This window comes from Microcebus murinus, chromosome 21, assembly GCF_040939455.1.
Source record: "Microcebus murinus isolate Inina chromosome 21, M.murinus_Inina_mat1.0, whole genome shotgun sequence".
NCBI classification, from domain to species: domain Eukaryota; kingdom Metazoa; phylum Chordata; class Mammalia; order Primates; family Cheirogaleidae; genus Microcebus; species Microcebus murinus.
In genome coordinates, this window is record NC_134124.1 from 31098923 (window position 1) to 31119816 (window position 20894).

The 20894-nt window shown below is 43.8% G+C and overlaps 1 protein-coding gene across 12 annotated transcripts in view; it reads left to right on the forward strand.

Moving 5' to 3' along the window:
* TENM2 (teneurin transmembrane protein 2) overlaps positions 1–20894 on the forward strand; it is a 1195335-nt gene that overhangs the window by 926907 nt on the left and 247534 nt on the right. For all 12 annotated transcript variants that reach the window (XM_075996266.1, XM_075996267.1, XM_075996268.1 and 9 more), the window contains one exon: positions 20462–20700. In XM_075996266.1, the coding sequence (XP_075852381.1) occupies positions 20462–20700 (239 nt within the window). The remainder of the gene's footprint in view (positions 1–20461; positions 20701–20894) is intronic.

Below are 20894 nucleotides of genomic sequence, written 5' to 3' on the forward strand. Positions count from 1 at the left end.
CGCTTCAAGCTCATAATGGTCTCAGCAATGCATTGTATCCTCTTTGTTGTGGTATGTCTACGAGGGATGTTTTTGCAGGGGTCTGTCAGCTCCTTAATGAACATGGGTGACATCAGAATGGTTTTTGTCCTAAAATGCAAGCTATCCTTGTGTTAATAATGATGCCCATTGCCATTACAGTGAATGCCCATTTACTGTGCCCATTGCCCATTTACTGTGAATTAAGTTGATCCTGTTAGAAGTAGTGAAGTTCAGTGGGTAAAGGAAGTTCAGGGTAAAGTGAAGTTCAGAGGGTAAAGGAAGCACACATACATTTAAACCCACCTAGAATGTCAACAGAATGGCGTGTGTGGTGGCATTGGGGTGGGTGTGCCACAAGGTGGGAAGGACATATTCCAAATGTCTTTGTTTTCTGAGTATTTGCCATTGTTTGCCCTGTCTTTGGAGATATGGAAGCAGAATAAAGATGGGGACCTCCTCATGTCCTGCCTGTATTGTGCATCTTCAAAGTCAGAATGCCACTTGGTTTAGGGACAAGGGAGAACTGTGGCATTCTTCACTGAGCTAAAGCCAAAGGGCTACTTCAGGCAGAGGGCAAGAGATAGAGACAGACACAGAGACAGAAGTAGAGATGGAGATGGAGATAGAGACAGAGGGAGACATGTAGAGAAAGAAAAGAAAAGGTCCGCTGGTGAGAATGTGGAAATGAGCAGATACTCTCTTCTTGGAGGTTGGCCCCATGCTCTGATCACTACATCAGAAGCCAGAGCAGAAGACGCCATCAAGGCCAACGTGATTGGGGATGGCTAAACCTGAGCCCCAATCATTTCAGACAAGGAGGCATCATTTGGCAGCACAGAAGCAGAGCTTTTAAACTGGAACCCATGTAAAGATCACCTACTGTAGCCCCTGGTCTGTAAAAACGTCTATTTTACAGACCAGGAGCATGAGGCTCAGAATGTTCCACAACTCGCCAAGGCCTTCCGCTCCAAACGTCCACGTGGGGCTGCAGGGCAGGCCTTGGGCTTAAGCCTTTCCCAGCACCTTGAACTATTTCCTGCATGATGAGGGGACTTTGGTGCCTACTTATCCTGCACAGAATCTTTTATCTCCTTTTCTCTCTGCAAAGGAAAGGTCGAGAATTTAAGGCAAAGGATTAGACCACGTATTGCAACAAATATAGTCTTTTTGGTTATTTTATTACAAAATGTACACATTCTCTTGGTGAGAGAGAATTGTTGCGAATCTCTGATTCTCAATTGTTGAGAATCTCTGAGAATCTCTGATTCTCGACAATTAGAAAGATAGAAAATAAAAAGAAATAGTCTCTGCTTCTGAATTTCTATTTATAAGGAAATCTTGCTTGAAGGTTTATTATTTTGGGGCTTTCAAACATGTTTATGGATATATCTGAGCATTATTTTAAAGCTTTCTATAAATGGAATCCTATACATACCATTTGGCAACTTCCTTTTTTAACTTAATTAGATATTGTGGAAATCTTCTCAGGTAATGTAATGTAGACCTACCTCATTCTTTTTTAAAGTCTATGTAATATTCCATAATATCATAGTTTTTTTTAACCAGTCTCTTCTTAATGGACATTCCATTTGCTTTCAGGTTTTCGCTGTTACAAACAGAACCGTCATGAAAAGTTTTGTGTAGATATCTTTCTTTGCATACTTATATGATTATATTCAAAAGTGAAATTCCTAGAGCAAAGGGTATACATAATGTGCATTTTGAGTTTTGATAGATTGTACCAAATTATGTTCATCTCAATTCAAATGTTACGATCTCTCTTTACTCCTCTGTCTTTAATGGCCTGAATTTCTTCTATTGGTTTAAAATAAGAACCCCGAAGTTGATGGTGTTGGATTTTAGACAGAATTGAGAGGATTTTCTTTCTCGAGGAATCACGTACTAGATACTCAGATACCCCGGGAATGCCGATGCTCCCTTTCACGTGCCAGGCGTAGCATAAGAGAGAGGCATGATCGCTGTAGGGAAAATCTGATTCACTCGCTTCCCTTGGTTCTAGCTGTAGGGCTCTTTCTTTCTGCTCCTAAACTTTGCCGCAGCATGGCCTACGTGATTCAAAACACATAACCTTTGCTGCCTTTTCTTTTCTCATTTATAATTTGGCAATGTTTGAATCTGCCTCTTTTCCTTGTCTCCTTTGCCTCCATCTACCTAACGGGGATATTATACGAATGTCTAAGATGACTCAGTCAAGTTTCTGAGTCCCAAGAGAAATGTCTAGTACAGCAGTATTATTGTTCGAACAACTATTACAGAAGAGCGTTCTGATCAAGGGCTTGAAAATCCAGCAAGGAAGACAGCCTCTTTTGTGAAATAAGTATGTGAGGGCTCTGTCAATAAGAGGCCCTCGGGCCAAACTTATATAGTCACTTTATCTGAAACTCTGATTTTATGCTAAATAAAGATTTGTGTATTTCCCACCTCCCGCTGGTAATCCCATTACCAGCTGTGTTCATAGGACTTTAGTTTAATTCAGCCAACACTGGTGGGGGTCCTGCTAGCGTCTGAGCACCATGGCACCCAGGGTAAAGGATGGAAAAGACATGGCCCCCTGCCCTCTGGGAATGACAGTCCAGAGGGAGGAAGGCCACAGAGCAGATCATGTATATGGATGCAGAATGTTGTGAGCTGGACGTAAGCTCAGGCGACTCTATGGGATCAGGGAGAACTGGGGACACCCACACCCACCTGGTCAGGGAAGCCTGGCTGGCCGGAATGGGGTCTGAGTTCCATCCGGACAGGACAGTGAGAGTTACCCCACCAGAAGAGCATTCCAGGCAAAGGCAAGAGAATAAGAAAAGACCAGACAAGGCTGTGGAAACAGCCCAAGTGCCCATCAATCCAAGAATGGATTAATAAAATGTGGTATATGTATACCATGGAGTACTATTCAGCTCTAAGAAACAATGGTGATATAGCACATCTTATATTTTCCTGGTTATAGCTGGAACCCATACTACTAAGTGAAGCATCCCAAGAAAGGAAAAACAAGCACCACATATACTCACCAGCAAACAGGTATTAACTGAGCAGCACCTAAGTGGACACATAGGTACTACAGTAATAGGGTATTGGGCATATGGGAGGGGATAGAGGGGCGGTTATATACATACATAATGAGTGAGATGTGCACCATCTGGGGGATGGTCATGCTGGAGACTCAGACTTGTGGGGGGAGAGAGGGAAAGGATATTTATTGAAACCTTAAAATCTGTACCCCTATAATATGCCGAAATTAAAAAAAAAAAAAAAAAAAAAAAGACCAGAAAGGGTGTGCAAGCATTCTGGATCAACTAGACTCAGCCGTAGGAGACTGTGCTGGAAGGTCTCATGGCTCAGGTCAGGGGCATCTTCTAGACACAGCCAAGCACTCTAAGGTTTATTCTATGTGGGTTGGAAGCCTGAAAAAAGGATCTATGCAAAGGGGTGTTAGGGTTGGATTTGCCATAAGGTGGAAGAAAGCCTTTGGTTTACACACCAGAAAGGGAGGAAGTAAAAGCACACTGAAGTCAACCAATGGATCTTATATTTAAAGAAGAGAGGAACGGAGGGAGGGAGGGCAAGAAGATGGAAAAAAAGAAGGAAGAGGAAATAAAAGAAAAAGAGATATATACTTAAAGTAGACAGTATATGGGATTCATTGATAATTATCTTTGTAACGGTAATAGCCAACATTTATTGAGGGTCTACTCAGTGTGAAGTATGCACTGAGTTCCTCATTTAATCCACACGATATTCCTAAGAAATACGTCCGATCATTTTCATCATGTCCATTTGAGGAAACTAAGATCTAACCATGACAAGTCATGGACCTGAGGCTGCGCAGGTTGCAGGTGGGGCAGCCAGGCTCAGAGCCCCACGTGCCACCAGCAGTCGGCCCATCAGCCACCGCCCCGTCCAGCTTCCTAGAGGCAGTGGGAGCCGTCCCAGCCCGCCCCTGACCCTGACTTTCCTCCTTCTTCCTTGATCCTCCCCTCCCTATCTCTACTCTTCCTCGCTTCCCTCCACCGAAATGCAGACATTACTTTGTTCTTCATGTAACCACCGAGCCTCTTGTCAAGCAAAACCTGAGAGCCAGGAAGGAGCCCAGTTCAAGTCCAAGCCTTCCAGCCTCCCATCAGACTCGCCTTTGGGTTTTGTTTAATTCCGCCACTTGCAAAGAAAATGCCTGAAGGCGGGCACCTGCCTTTTAGTCTGACACACCGCCTCCCCGTCAGGCAGTTTTCAATTCACCATGCCTCGGCATGTCCAACCGCATCTTCGTCAAGACTTCCAAGATGGCAGTGACAAGCTTTTCGGGTACTTAAGGCAAACATGCATGACAGTTTTCCTTGACACTTGCATTTTTAAAAAGCCTTGCCTGGGGCCTTAGGAAACCCAGCATTTAAGAAACCAGGAACCTTTCAAGAAAGCCGAGCTTTCAGAGCCTGCTTCCCTGGGACTTGTTCTGAGATAGGGACACGCTGCCATAGGATCTGCGTGGGAGCATATTAAGTGCCGTGGCGATATTTATGTGTTGATGCTAAATGATGGTTGCCCTTTCTAATGGCAGTTGTTTTCTTGATGACTGAAATGTATGGATCTGTCCTGAGCCTTGTCAGAGGCTGTGTGGACGGCCTACAAACACACTTAAATGGCACACTTCTGCAAAGCACTGCTTTCTGAGTGTCCGACGGATATGTGTAGGCAGGCAGACGTGTCACAGGGGTTGCTCTAAAGCTTAATTAATATCCCTGAAGAGCTCTTATATCATTTCATGAAGAGTGCTAAATAGGAAGAAAATAATGTACCTGTGGCTGTTGCCCATATAAAGAAACGTGGGTAAATATGCGGATAGGCCTTCTTGTGTTGGCTCGGGCCTCGAAGGGTCTGATGTAAATTCAAATGGAAAAATAAATTGTATTAAAGATAACCATCTTTTATTGGAGGGTTAAAAAAGAAGCAACAGTGCCTCAAACTTAAATGCTAGAAATCTCTACACGCTGTTGATGTAGAAGAAGCTAATCTACTAGACACAAAAATGAGTGGCAGTTTTCTTTCTTTTTCTTCTGTTGTTTTTTTTTTTCACTTCTGCCAGCCCCCGAATCTAGGATTGCTTTGATGACTTAAGGATTGTTGGTAGCTATGCAGGAATTCAGAGAAACCCATTTTGTTTCCCTTTCCAGGCCTTGAACAAATCCCATAAAATATTTAATCTGTCCCTTTTAATTTTAATACCATTGATACACCTTCCTTTGTTTCCTCTTTCCTTCCTTCCTTCCTTCCTTCCTTTATCCACCCAGAAAATGGGTTTTGAACACCTACAAAAATAACCATTATGGGGTTTGGGTTGGTTAGTTGGGTTTTTACTTCTTTCTCAGCCTTAGTGTACTCATTTAGAAATAGAGAGAAATGAATTAGAACTTCATTTCTGAAATGAAGAAAACCATGGAATGTGGGCAAATAAGTAAGTAGAATGATAAATATTGTGGAATACTGGGATATTTAAGTATTAAAGGCTTGTGAAGATCTGCAGTAATCTCCTTAATTCTATTTACTCCATTATTTCCTAAATATCATGGAACTTTTTCTTTATCTAAAGCTAGTAACAAACAAATACACTTGGTGATCCAAAAAGAATACACTTTAAGATGTTGTATTTCAGATCCTCTCTGATCTCATGGCAGAAGTATTATAAGAAGGCTAGAATTTCTTCAAACCCTGGCTAGGAAGGACTTAGTGATTTTGTTGTCTAAAATAAAATGTAATTTCTCTCTTAGCCTAAACTTTTTAAATTCATGCATACCTAGACTCATTCATCAAGTTGGGCAGCATTGGGCCTGGTGAATAAGTACTGTTTATAATACATTTCTCAGGGTATGTGGTAACAATAAAACCTTCTTAATAAAAAATGTCATAGATAACTTTCCCAGAATATAAACCCTACTATGGTGTCACTAAAGCCTCTTTCCTGAAATGGGAGCCTGCTGAGGTGGGTGTATTCAAACATTTTGTAAGGTATACAGTATTTTTACTCTTTCTGCTACTGCTGCGACTTTGGTGAGAATACTTATTTTTATAATTCATTAAAAGTTTTCAAAAACATTTTCAGGACATGGTTAGGATGCAAGAAAACTGGCAAAATGTTTAGTGCCAACCAGAATTTGACCTTGCTGAGGAGTTCAATAGTGATTGTCATTTTCTGCATTTAGAAACCAACTAGAGGTTCCTCAAAAAGTTAAACATAGAATTACCATATGATCCAGCAAGTTCTTTCCTCGGTAGATCCCCTCAAGAATTGAAAACCGGTACTCAGACAGATACTTGAGCACCAATGTTCATACCAGCCTATTCACAATAGCCAAAAGGTGGAAATAACTCAAATATTCATCAGTGGATGAATGGATAAACAAAAAGTGGGACACACACAAACACACGCACACACGATGGAATGGTATTCAACCATAAAATGGAATGAAATGTTTATATTAAATACATGCTATAGTGGAGACTAACTTGAAAATATTATGCTGAATGAAAAGAAGCCAGACACAAAAGGTTTCATATTACACGAGTCCATTTACATGAAATACCCAGAGCAGGAAAATCCACAGAGACAGAAACCAGAGTCGTGGCTGCCAAGAGCTAGAGGTGAGAGAATGGGGGAATCTGGAATTCCTGCTTAACGAGGATGGGATTTTTGGGGGGGTAATGAAAATATTTTGGAACCAAATATAGGTGGTCACTGTACAACATTGTGAATGCACTAACTGCCACTGAACTGTAGGTTTTAAAATGGCTAATTGTATATTATGTGAATTTTGCCTCAATGAAAAATATTTTAATTAATCAATTAGAGAAAACAGAGGATCAACGTGTCCCACTCAGGATAAAGGGAGTCCCCTCAAGGGAGATAGGCTGGAGAATCAGTCTCCTGTTCCAGTCTTTTCCAAGCAAGAAAGGTGCTAGGGAAAAAAGTCTGTTCCCAAAATATGTTTTGAAATGGTTAATTTTGAAGTCACAACACAACATTTCGGTACATGTGGCTTGATTAGTACTGGTAAATGAATCCAACTGTGTAACATATTAACATCTGAAAGATCGTCAACACGATCCTCGTTCAGCATGATGGCAAATGCCACTCTTAAGACTGTCGTGTAGGGGTTGAAGCACCAGAGATAAGGAAATTAAAGAAAGGTGTATTTGGCAGGACCCCTTCCTTACCGAGGTGGGAGGAAAGGAGGAAGATAAATGGATTCTTCTCTGGGTGGAAGAGGGTAAACACAGGATTTTTCCAAGATGAAAACCGTTCTGATCATATTCTATTAAAAGTGGCTTGGAAGAGAAAATGCACCATGAAATCTTCATGTTTGCAGAGATATCAAACCTATGAAGATAAACTGCTCTGTAGGTGGGCAGAGAAATGACAGATAAGGAGCAAGTACATTTACCAAAAATTCTTCCAGACTTATAGGAAGATTATCCCTGAGGTCCCAGTTAAGAATCCAGGAAATGGCCTGGAGACTCATGTAAACCAATGCCTGAATATATTAAGTTACATCCGTCGGGCTGCTGTGGAAAGAAAGGAAGCTATAGAGCTGCAGAATGCACAAGATCGCTAAGTAGAATATTAGAAATTAATCAAAAATGCATTATCCCACTATTTTCCAAAGCCACTGGGTGTCCGAGTGGAAATAATGAACATGATCGTGTCCCGGCATCCCTCAAGGACAGAAAAGTCTAGAATTCCAATTTAAAAGATCAGGAGAATGGAGACTCTCTCATGAAACACACCGAAAGGCTCCTCAGAATAGAAAGGTAAACTATTTTCGAAGGATTTAAAATAACTATGTGTGGGAATAACGAGCACACCACCTTGTTTACCGAAATCTTGAAAGCCAGAGAGGAGGGAATCCCTCGGAGAGGACAAATAAACAGAAGCGTCTCACGCCTGATCGCAGATGGAAAACCTTTTAAATCCGTCACCTCCTACAGGCAGTAGAAAATGACCTTGCAAGATCTTTTTCGAGACCTGCATTGGTTCATACTTTTGCTCATTTACTAGAAATTGATGGTGCACCACGCGCGTGCTGGGAATTCTTCCGGGGGCGTAGGGGTACAATGGTGAGGAAGATACCAGAATCCTGGCCCCCAAGGGATGAGCACACGGTAGGGAAAGCAGAGGATGGACAAGGAACGGGCGAGACGGCTTCTCAAGGGGATTCGTGTTCACGGAGTTGTCCCATGTCGGGTGGGGGAGGGCCTGCGCGCCCCAGTTCCCAGGCTGCACCCCTGGGCGAGGTGGGGTGACGAGAGGCTGGCTTGGGAAGGCCTGATCGAGGGAGAGTTTCTGAGGAAGTGAGCTCTGAGGAGAGAGAGACTTGACAGACCTGAGAAAGAGGGGCCAGGCAAAGATCTGAGGAAAGAACATTCCAGAAGGAGGGAAACACAGGGTGACTACCCGGATGCGGGGAACCGCTTGGCCTCTTTGAGGAACTGCAGCAAGTGTGGCGGGCACCTCAGGGGCAGAGCAGGTGGAGTCGGGGAGAGGTGGTGTAGACCATCACGAGATGTCCTATAGGCCACGAGGAGGAGCTGGATTTCTTCTAAGGGTAAGGGACGGTTCTAAGCAGGGGAGTAGCAGGATTTGATTTGTGTTCGCAGACAATGGGCGACTCCTGTGAGGGGACGGGGTGCGGTGGGCAAGGTGGAAACAGGGACTTGTGTAGCGGCTGCTGTGTGCAGCAGGCCAGGGGCAAGGTGAGGGAGAGGTGTGAGTGGGAGGGAAAGGACAGGGATGTATGGAAGGCAGAGAGGGAAGCAGCTGGTGACCGCCTGGGGGTGAGGGAAAAGACAGGAACCACCGCAGATCCCGGTGAGGTAGGCGGCATGGCGCCCACGCAGAGAGAGGCCAGCCTCCAGGACTGAAGCTTGCACGCCCCCAGTGGCTGGGGACACTGGCAGCCAACAGACCTCAGCCAAGTCCCTGAGATGGGCCTTCAGGGGAAGAGAGCCACTGATGCGGAAAATGGCGGACGCCAGGACGCGGCGGCTTGCCGCCTCCCCGTGGTCCCGCATCTCCGGGGGCCAGTGCTGCGCGTGGCCAGTTAGAGGCACGCTGCTGGGGCCAGCCTGGGGCACACAGCCGCCCCCCACGCCCAGGGACCCCAGGCCCACATGCCGCTGCCTGTTTCCCCGCCATGCTGTTTGCATGATCCTGATTGGGTAATTTTTGAATCCCACTGTTTTTGATTGGATCTTAAAGCTTGTTGTTGATTGGATGTTAAAGCTTGTTGTTGATTGGATGTTAAAGCCTGTTGCCGATTGGATGTTAAAGCTTGTAGTTGATTGGATGCTTCTTGAACCCTACCAAGGGTATAAAAGCAGGGCCAGAAGGGCAGGAAAGGGGAGAGCATCTGAAGACAGGAAGAGAGCTGTAACACTAGGCGTGCTGAGCCTGCTGTAGAAGAATAAAGGCTGTTCTCCAACTCTTCATGTGCCACTCGGTTCTTTCCCCGGTCAAATGGATAAGAGCTGTAACAAGAGCTGTGACACTAGCTGTACACGCTGCTGCAACACCACCTCTTGCAAGGAGTTCTTCTGGGGACAGAGCACATCCAGTGGCGGGGCCCAGTGCGAGTTTGAAGGCCCAGTATCCTCAGCCTGGATTGGGGCAGCCTGGCAGAGCAGGCCCAGCCCCGGAGATTGGCCAAGGCCCCTCACAAGGCATCACAGTTGAGCTCCCCCTCCACCAGCCTTCCTCCCTGACCCCTGTGGTAGGCGGCGTTCCCAGGATGCACGTCCCACACGCACACTTCTTCTCTCTGGGTCTGCCTCCCGGGACGCCCCGCACAGCTCGAGGAGTGATGGCTTCTTTAGCTGACAATGAGCAAAGCCCGGAAGAGAAGGGGAGTTTGGAGTGAGCATCGAAAGTTGTGTTTTGGTCATGCCACACTCACGATGCCTAACTATAACCAAATGTAGATAGAGGAAGACGAGTGATATTGAGGCCGGCTAGAATATTCTGGACAAAAACCAAAACCCTCAAGGCAGAGGTCAAAGAAAACAGCCAAGCTTTTTTATTTTTTGGTAATCACAGAGGCCTGTACTGAATTCCACATGAGTCTCTTTTATGCCAGTCATTTTTCACACGGAATGCTCCTAAATGTTCTTTCTTAACTCAAAGAGAAGACATGGTTAAAACCCTTTGTACCTGATCTAAAATCCAGATCCCAGGCCCTCCAGCCATGTATAATAACGTACCTCATCCTGCCGGCCTCTTCCTACCACTGGCCCCTGGATTACTGTGTTCTGTCCACATTGTCTTCCTTTCACATCCTCAAAAAAGCAGGTCTTTCCCACCTCAGGGCCTTTGCACATGCTGTTTCCTCTGCCTGGGTTGCCCTTTCCGTCACTCCTCGAACGGATAGCTGCTTCTTACACTCACACATCCCCGATCCTCTGCTGAGCGATGAGTGACCACACTAATGTAGTCATGTGTGTTCTCCATGGCATTTCCCACATTTTATAATTATTTCGTGTATGTGTTGTTTACCTGGACTTAAGTTTTATTTATTTGTTCTGTCTCTCCAATTAGAAATTCCCTATAAGCATAAGGACTTATTCGCCATTGTATCCAAAGCATCTAGCACCATGTGATGCATATTCCATGCTCAATGAATATTGACTCACTTGTGACTTACAGCCTTGGAGCCCCATGTGGCCCTCTGGATCCTTGAGTGTGGCCTTTTGACTGAATCCAAATTTTACAGAACAAATCCTTTTCATAAAGGGGGACACACTCGGGGATCTGGAGGGCCACACGTGGCCTTGAGGCCATTGAGTCCCCACTGGTACAACACTTCCTGTGGGCCACATTCTAGGCTCACAGATTGTTTTCATGTTCTCTTTCAGCCCTTCCAGCAATTCTGTGATACAAATAGTGTTATCATCTCCATTGTTTCAAAGGAGGCTTCTGAGGCCCAAGAGCAATCATGTAATTCCCATTGGAGTTGAGGTTTGAGTCCAAGCGTGCCTGGCCCCAAAGCCTGTGCACCTGACGCTGTGCCATAGTTGCTGAGTTCCTTCAGCGGACCTTTCGAGCACCTACCACGAGCAGTGAAAGATACCAGGAAGCAAAAGAGAGAGGGCCTGCCTTTGTAGTTTGAAGAAACAAGACAGACATGCAAAACAAATGCAGTAGCATGAAGCAGAGTAGGATAAAGGGATGTACACTAAGGGTCCTTCCAGCTAGAATATTCTCTGACTCTGAATGGGACAGGCACTCCACACAATGGGAGAGCTCCTTCTACGCACTATCTGACGGTGTGCGTTCTTTCCTCATGCACCTCTACTGCAGGGAACGCGAGTGTGCATCCATTGCAAACCGCTGTCTCTACACTCCCTTATGAGCGTGTGCGGCGAATTCAAGGTCAAATCTGAAGTCAAAGTCAGAAGTCTTTGTTTTTTCCTCCCACTATATCAAGACTCTTACCAATTAACTTGAAAAAAGTCACCAAGTTAACAACTCCAGGGGGAAAAAAAAAAAAAGACTCTTCATCTCCTCCCAAAGACTCTGAAATGGATTTGCTCACAAAACACCAGGTTTCTTTAGTGACCTCCAGAGACCTTGCCTGTCACACTGAGCAGTAGATCATTTCATGGAGGAAAAAGAAAAAAGTTTTACCATGAAAAAGGCTATGTTATATCACACTGTGACACTATTTAAATATCAAGAGTCGAAGCTTCTATTTAGAAAACGGAAGGCAATAAATTGAGTTGCTAATTATTCCAGCTGTGAGTATTTTGGGTACGGCTGCAAATTTTGAAGAGGACAAAATAAAGGATTTTCCTGTTGTTGGTGGCATATGCAAATGTAGTGGCAGTCCCCTATGAACTGAAAGGTTCAGGGATCAGAAACCTTGAAAGCCTATTTTTTCTTGAATCAGAATTGGTTTGGGTCTCAGCTTAGAGAATCTTGATGTGAAATAGACTTTAAACTGTACTAATTGGGTTGTTGGCTTCTTGTTTTTTAAATTCAGGAAGTAGAAATTTAACACCAAAAAATTAAGTTCTATTTTAAAAGCAACAGTTCACTTCTCAACCCAAGCATAAATTCCCAACTGGAAGAAGAGAACGAGCGCAATAGTAATATCTCCAATCCCTTGTTTTCCTAATAAAATTATGTGGGGGAGGGTGAAGATGCCGACAATTCTTTAGTCACTGTGCTAATCAGAACAACTCATTCATTCAACAAATAAATGAGCTGGGCACTAGGTCAAGGTCAAGTAGATTCAGTAAAAAGCAAGATACACTCTGCTTGGTTCCTGTGCTCAAACGATTAATAGCTATATTTATTGACCAGTAATGAGATGTCAATCTCAATGCTAAGCATTTCATGTGAATAAACTCACCAATGCCCCTAACAAGCCCATGAAGTAGACACTATATGTCATTCTCAGCCTCCTATGGAGGTTTAAGTAATTTGCCCAAGGTCCCACAGTGATAAGTATAGCAGCCAGGATTCAAACCCTGGTTATCCAGAATTTGCGGAGGCTTAAAACTGCCTTCTTGGTATGATCCTATTATTTTTTTCAATTAATAACAGTAATAATAATAAAGGAATGTTTACATGTAGAAAAAAAAGTCTGACTATAAACATCCAATGTTTACCAGTCCATTTCACAAGAGGGTAGGAGATTTTTGCTGTCTGTTTCTAGAAACTTATAGACTTGATTTTTCGTAATGTGCCATGTTGCATTTGCAGACGGGAACATAAAGTTGGAACACTTAAAAGATCACCCAGTTTGGCACTGTCTTTCTCACTACCTGTTTCTCTTGTTCCTTCTCATCGTGTGTGCTTCTCTCTCTCTCTCTCTCTCTCTCTCTCTCTCTCTCTCTCTCTCTCTCTCTCTCTCTCTCTCTCTCTCTCTCTCTCTCTCTCTCTCTCTCTCCACTCTCTTTCCCTCTGTGCCCCATATCTCTGTCTCTCTAACCTACCCATCACATTTTCCCTCAGCTATCGCCATTCTTTCTCCGTGCTAGAGAGCTTAATCATGATGCCAGAGAGTGTGGTGGTTATTTAACCTCTCTCCAGCTAAGTGTTTTATTATAACTCCTGAAAACCCAATTACAGTAACTTTACATGCTACAGTACCCTTTATGGGCTGCCTCTTTATTAAACTTACTCTTTTAGAGACAATAAACCTGATGCTTCAAAGGGCATGGCGAGGACCAGTGAAATGTGATGAAATCTGGAGTTTTCTAGCACACACCTGATCTCCCTCGCTGAGCTCCACGCCCCCATTCCTGGGGTGTTTCTGCCTCTATTCTTTCTCTGGCTTTTTTATCACATTTCAGCCACTGAATGCATGACATTAAAACTATTTTGGGGATTAATGGGCTGTGTATCAATATTTTCATCCGCTCCTCTGAATACCCACGAGTTTATTTACTGGGGAGGTCAATTTTCTCAGTAGAACAACAGTCGACACCTGGTTTTCCTGATAACCAGAGTTGCCTTTTTTGCACGGCATTACGTTGAGACCATTCAGGGGTTTTTTTGCTGTGTTTCAGGAAGAACATTGGCTGCAGCAGACTTCATGAGCTAAGGAGAACACCACATCTGCACTGTTAGTCATTACTTGTCCTGGTTAGCTGAATGCTACCCTGTGATGAGATAGTGGGATACAGAGAGAGAGAGAGGAGAGAGAGAGAGGGGGGCTTTACCTTTGCAGTCGAGGCAGCACAATTATTTGTGTCATACATTTCTGTTGCACAGCCCTGCTGGGATTTTCCCCTGGGAATAAAGCCAACCCAACAGAAAATAAGGGCGATCCCACTGGTTGCAAGCCGACAAAATGGAACTTGGTGTTAAGGAATTTTCCCTATTTGTTTGTTTCTTTCGTGGGGTTTGAGGTTAATGACTGAGTTTATGTGTCTCAGAGGGGCAAAAAAAAAAAAAAAAAAGGAAAAGAAATCTTTTCTTGGGGCCTCAGGTAGTCTAGCCAACTGCCACTTCTCAAAGCTTCCGCTGTGGATTATTCAAGCTCCCTCTTGTAGCATAAGAATAAAATAAAAATCCATAGCATTTTGAATTGGTGGGGCTCTTCGTGCATGGATGTTATGTGTGAGTTTTTTGGGTTTTTGTTTGTCAGACTTCTTTGTTAAAATCTTCCATGGTTGTTTAATCAGAGACAATGCATGTTCTTAATTTTCTAAGCCAATTTGAAACAGGAGCCTGGTTTACCAAGATTCCACCCCAAATCCACATCTTTGCTGTCATGTGACACACATGGGGAAATGGCTGTTAGGCAGTTAGGTATGCTCTCTTAGATTTTATTAAATGGTGTTGTTTTCGCATGAGGAAAAGTGATGACATTTACCAAAAAGATGGATAGTTCGGAGTGAAGTGATGATCACTGAATTCTTTAAAAAGCTTTCTTAAGAAGCTGAGCACACAGAGGAACCACTCACTCTCCCTTAGCTATTCAATCCCAAGCGCTGAACCTGTGCTCCCAGAATGCTGTGCGCCAGGACCGAAGCCCCCATCCCCCACCTGGAAAGGAAGGGGAAGGAGTGCGAGAGCTCCTCTTTTATTTTTTTTGTAAGGCATCAAGGACTGGTTTTTCTCTGTCTCGTGGAGTGTTAGCAGGCTCCAAGGCCGGCACTTTGGGAGCTTCTCATTTGCCTGTCCTTCCCGAGGCACAAGTGGCCAATTCTGAGAGCAATTGAGTTGTGCTTGAAAAATGTCAAGTGCATTTGGAAACTACACATTTTTGCTGACGCCTGGAGTCCTGAGCCGAGCCACTTCCATGACCAACTGCTGGGAAGAGGTTCAGTTGGGGCATCACAAATGATTCATCCGAACACACTGAGCAGGCCCCTGAGGGGGAAAAGCTGTCTTAATAGCCGGTTCAGGGAAAAATCAGGAGAAGTCCCCTAAGCCTTCTTGGTCCTCCCTGTGACCATCTGGCCAGACCATTACCTTGTGGGTCTTGCTTCATTTTATTTTATTTTCCTGAAGCATGTGACTGCAATCCTTGAGTGAATCAAAGCTTACAATTTTTTTTTTAACTTTTTGTTAGGAAAATGTTCAAACATATGGAAAAGTTGGAAAATAGTACAATGCGAGGATAACCACCTAGCTTCAACAATTGCCATCATTTTGCCGCATGTGCCTTGCTTGTTTTTATAAAGATGGGAAGAGAAATCTTGTGGAATCATGTGAAAGTGAGTTGCAGATTTCAGAACACTTCACCCTAAAGATATCCACATTCAAAACTTGAACTTAAAAAAATACACACACACACACATGCTAACAATCTAGTATGTTCTCTGTAAGTCAGGTGCATTTGGAAGGTGCAAAAATGATTAGGGTAGCGTTTCCTAAGCTTTAATGTACATTAGAACCACCTAGAAAGCTTCCTAACTGATACACTCCCAGACCCCATCCTCAGATAGGTATGGGGCCCAGGAATGTGTACTGTTTTTAATAGAGCATCCAAGTGAGGCCAAAGCAGGTATTTATGGGACATAATCTGAAGATCACTTCTTTAAAACCTTTCTGTTTCTATTTGTTTACTGAATTTAATCCTATAAAGATTAGTAACACCAGGGTGTAACTATTTCATGAGAGAAAGAGGATTCTGCATGTCATTGGTATTTTTGTTTAAGTATGTAAAGCAGCAGAAAGTAGAAAGAAGCGATGTGATAACTAAGTGAGTTTCATTTAGCTGGGATCATCACAGACACCACGATGCCAGCGAGTGGCCTGAGAGAGACACATCCTGCGAGGGTTAATGCGGTACCAAAAAGCATGCAGGTTGTTTTCTGTGGAGGGATCTGGCCTTGTATCCCTAAATAGAGACATTTGCCTGTATGCATATGCAAACTTGTAAATCTGTTTGGAATACAGGAGTCAACATAGCAGAAGAGACCTTAGTTTTAAAATTTAAAACGTTCACCGGGCCGTTCGTTTAGCATGCATTATTTTAGCCTTGGATGAGGTTGTAGGTCATTTAACAAAGATTTGTCTATCGGGTGCCCACTCTGTTCCAGGCTTTATTATAGATGTTAGGATACAGCGTGAACAAATCAGACACAATTTCTGATGATTTTAAACTTTGTAGAAATTCAGTTCTAATCGTGGAGAAAGAGGATACATAATACACAAAGATACATACATACGTTGAAAATAAATAAAGCAGTTATAACAGGATACAAAGTAACAGAGAATGAAAGGAGGCCAGGGAAGAGCTCTCCCAGAAAGTGATATTGGAGCAGAGGGTTGGATGACATGAAGGAACAAGCTGTGCAGATATTTCCAGGCAGAGGGAAGAGCAAGTGCAAAGGCCCTGAGGCAAGAAGATGTGATAGGATGAGAAACAGTAAAACGACAATGTGACAGAAGGGGTAAGGGAACATAATAGTGGTAGAAGATTCAGTTGCAGAAGTGGCCAGAGGTGTTGTAAGTCTTGGAAAAAGTCTTCTGAGTTTATTCTAAATGTTATCGGAAGGCTATAAGGGGCAGATCGTGGCAGGGAGGAGGGCATTTTGGTGACATGTGACATTATCAGACATCCTTTTTAGAAGGAAAAGTCTAGAAAATAAATTGTCACGGGGATGATCTTAGGATCTTGTGAAGCAACCCCATTTGTAAGATATAGTCATCCCATCCTTTTTTTTAGTAAATGAGTGTATTAAAAATGACATTAAAGCAAATTTAAACTTCTTAATCTTCATCTTGTTGCTCTCATGTTTCTAAAACCTTCCTAATTTCAGTTTATTGATTCTGTCCACAGATATGACTCATGTCCTGGGACCGATGATTAGACTCTAGAGATACCAAGATTAAGTAATATTTACCAGTAGCAATGTTCACATTCCGGTTCACATTCAGAGTTCACATTCCGGTTGGGGGGCAGACACATTAAAAAATTTACATATATATATATATATATATATATCCCAAGTGTATAAATAGATGTATGAGTGCACAGAGTGATGGGGAGATGTTAGAATGGGCTTCCCAGGTAGGCAGTAGGAAGGTGAGTAGGAGTTGGTTAGATGGGTTGGGTGGGGCAGAACGGGAAGGGCTGTTCGACAAAGCATTGCAAACTGTTCACGAAGGCCTGGTGGCAGGACCCGGCTTGTTAGAGAAAATGTGTCTTTTGGGGCATCTGAAGCATGGATCCATGGGAGCTGGGAGCACAAGGTTAGAGATGGGCGTAGAAAGTTGGCTAGTGGTTGTAGAGAACTGGTCCCATGTTGAAATCTAGGTTTCCTCTTTCAGGCATGGGGGGACAAGCAGGGATTGGAAGGCCAGGGCACAGTGGCATGGTGGCTAGAAGGACAGGCGCAGGAGGGCTAGGGGGGAGGGTTGGGCGGGAGGGGGTTTCAGAAATGAAATTGATGAGATTCTTTAACCTATTAGATGGGAGAAGGCCAGGGAAAGGGAGGAAGTGACAGTGACCACACTGTCTTAGGTAACAGAGTAGTCGGAGCCCAGGAAGAGTGGATTTGGGGAGGTAAAGGAAACCAGTCTGAGGTTGGTTGTGACTTGTTCAAGACAACCACGATATGTAGACGACGCAATGTCCAAGACACAACAGGAAGGTGGCGTGGAGCTCAGGGAAGACGCAGAACAAGGGATGGAGATCCGAACACTTCAGACATGTCGGTGACAGCCGGAGCCCTGGCAAATGGGCAAGGTCACTAAGGAAGCAAGATCTGGTGTTCCTGTGCTTTTAATGACTCCTTGCCATGTCTTTAAATTCCCTTGTTTTAGTTTTATTTCCTATGTTCATTACCCACTCTTGGAGAAGTGCTCAAGAAATAAAGTAGAAGGAGCTGCAAATCTAATCCCAGAGTTTGCTCATCACCCTGACTTTCTGCTGCACATATGTTCTAGCTTCATTAGAAGGCAGTGGACTATTATTTAGTGATTTGGAAAACTCCTCAGGTGTTTATTCAACATTTGGCAAGCTTCAAATTAAAACACACGTTTCAGGCTTCTTATAGAGTAACTCTGAAGAATAATAATAACAGCTGCTCATAATGGGCTGAGCACTTACTATGAGACACACCTTGGTTAAGTGCTTTTCCCACATAATCTTATATAATCCTCATGACAACCAGATATAAGGTACCTACATTCTTATTACCCCAATAAGACAGAGAAGGAGACAGAGGTTCTCAAGAACAACATTATGTAACTTATGTGAGCTCACTTGTCCAGAAATGGCACCACTAGGACTCCAATCCACGTCTGCCTTGCTCCCAAATTCTGCTTTAAACACCACACCTACCTGCTCCTCTTCCAAGATTCTCGTAATCTGGAGCATTAAAAGAGAGCTATTAGACAAGGAATCCAAAGCCTTATTTGTGGAATCAAACTTCTGGGTTTTATTCAGATAACTGAATATACTTTTAGTATGAATAAAGACTAAATATCAGTTGTTTATTTCCATGTTAGCTGGGTTAAATGATTCCCTAATCAGGTACTCATTTTTCTAACGTGATTGTCAATCATACTGGGCTCCTTCGATCTCTGTGAAGGATTCAAATATTTTCGAGATTTTATCTGGAAGCAGCCAAGATAACAGACATTTGCAATGACAGTGACTGTACCTCAGAATCCTGCTGGGAAAGCCCATGACCCCCAGAGGCCAGGGCAGGGTGGTGCAGCACGTCTGGTTAGACCTTCTAAAAGCTTAGAGATGTAAAAAGAAAAGTCAGGCAGACTGGAGTTTGAGCCCAACATTCCTGCTTGCTAACTAACTCTGAGATTCGGTTTTCTCATCTGTAAAATTGGGAAAATAGTAAGTAGTGCCCCCTTCATAGGGTTAATGTGAAGTTTAGTTGAAAGTCAAATATTTAGCAGTGTAACTAATGCTAGTTAGTTGTGAGCGATCAATAAATACAGTTACATCTACTGAAGATGTGAAGGGAAAGGAAATACCTGTATTAACATTTTGAAATCTTAGAATTGCAGCTGAGTAAAACTGCAAAAGAATGAGAGGATCGCATTTATTCATTCATTCATTCATTCATTTACTAAAGTCTCCCCTGCATATTGGCCTTTGAATTGGGTCCTAAGAACCTAAGGATGAACAAGGTACAAAATAACACGTAGCCCCTGGCTCCCAGCTGCTCAGACTCTAGCATCTACTTAACCCATACCTTAAAAAGTCTAGTCTGTGTTTCCTGGAAGACAAGTCATCGTTTCAAACAAGGTACAGCAAGTCACATTTTTTTTTTTTGAGACAGAGTCTCGCTTTGTTGTCCAGGCTAGAGTGAGTGCCGTGGCGTCAGCCTAGCTCACAGCAACCTCAAACTCCTGGGCTCGAGTGATCCTTCTGCCTCAGCCTCCCAAGTAGCTGGGACTACAGGCATGCGCCACCATGCCCGGCTAATTTTTTATATATATATCAGTTGGCCAATTAATTTCTTTCTATTTATAGTAGAGACGGGGTCTCGCTCTTGCTCAGGCTGGTTTTGAACTCCTGACCTTGAGCAATCCACCCGCCTCGGCCTCCCAAGAGCTAGGATTACAGGCGTGAGCCACAGCGCCCGGCCCAGCAAGTCACATTTGAAGTCTTACAAATACCATGTTTGAGAGAGAGAATAATCTATCAGAGAATTGATGGTCCTTGACATGTCCTTAGAGTGACAGTCTCCTGACCCCTGAGGAGATATTCTATCCCCTTCTCTACTGTATGTTCTATTATTTTGGTTCTACTGTGTGGTTACCACACCATAGTTCTGGCTACCAACGCACCTTGTTCAATTGACAGGCAAAAATAATTCCAAAGAAATAACCATGAGCACATGACCTAAAGAAGCAGTCTCAGAAAAGGAGGCAGGATTTAGGGGCAGGTGAAAATAGCACATGAACAAGGGTCAAGATGGAGAATTTCAGGTAACGTGCAAGAACACAGACTTTATCATAAGGCCAAGCTCTGGGTTTAAATCCTCAGACAGTTGCTTGACTGCTCCAAGCTTAATGTCTCCTATCTAAAAATAGAGATATTATAACACTTACTTGATAAATAGTCATGACAATGTATTTCAAGTACCTTTCAATAGTAAGTACCCTAATGCGTGGTAACACTTAGCATGCCCTCCTCCTCATCCTCTTCATCTCCGAGTGAGTGACAGTCATTCGGTTTTCATATTGGCTTCGAATGCTTTGCAGGATTGTTGTGGGAGATAACATTTAGATGCACGTGTGAAAGCAGAAAATCATGCAAGTCTGTGGAACGAATTTATGTCACCATCTAATGTAGCGTTTGCCGGTTCCCCCACTCCTAGCTAGGGGGATCTAACTAGGACTATACTCGGATTGTACAAATCAGAGTGGGGGGAAGAAAAAAGCAGTTAACTGTGGTTCCCTTTAGCTACCCACGGCCACTCTGACTTTTTTCTTTTTTCCTGGCAGACACTTCCTCTTCAAGACCTCCTCGGGGAGCACACCCCTGTTTAGCAGCTCTTCCCCGGGGTACCCCCTGACCTCAGGAACCGTTTACACACCGCCGCCCCGGCTGCTGCCGAGGAATACCTTCTCCAGGAAGGCCTTCAAGCTGAAGAAGCCGTCCAAGTACTGCAGCTGGAAATGCGCCGCCCTCTCGGCCATCGCCGCGGCCCTCCTCCTGGCCATCTTGCTGGCGTATTTCATAGGTGAGTCGGGGCAGCCTTGCTCCTACCTCCCGGGTGGGGTGTGTGAGCCTGGGGAGGAGGCCGTGGACTTGTGAACCGGGAGGACCTCCGCTGCCTGGTACCGTTTTTTTGCTTTTTGGCTCCTGAAAGACATAATAATGAGTGATGGATGGGAGTGATTTCTCCCTCCTGAAATCCATTTAAATCCGATGAGT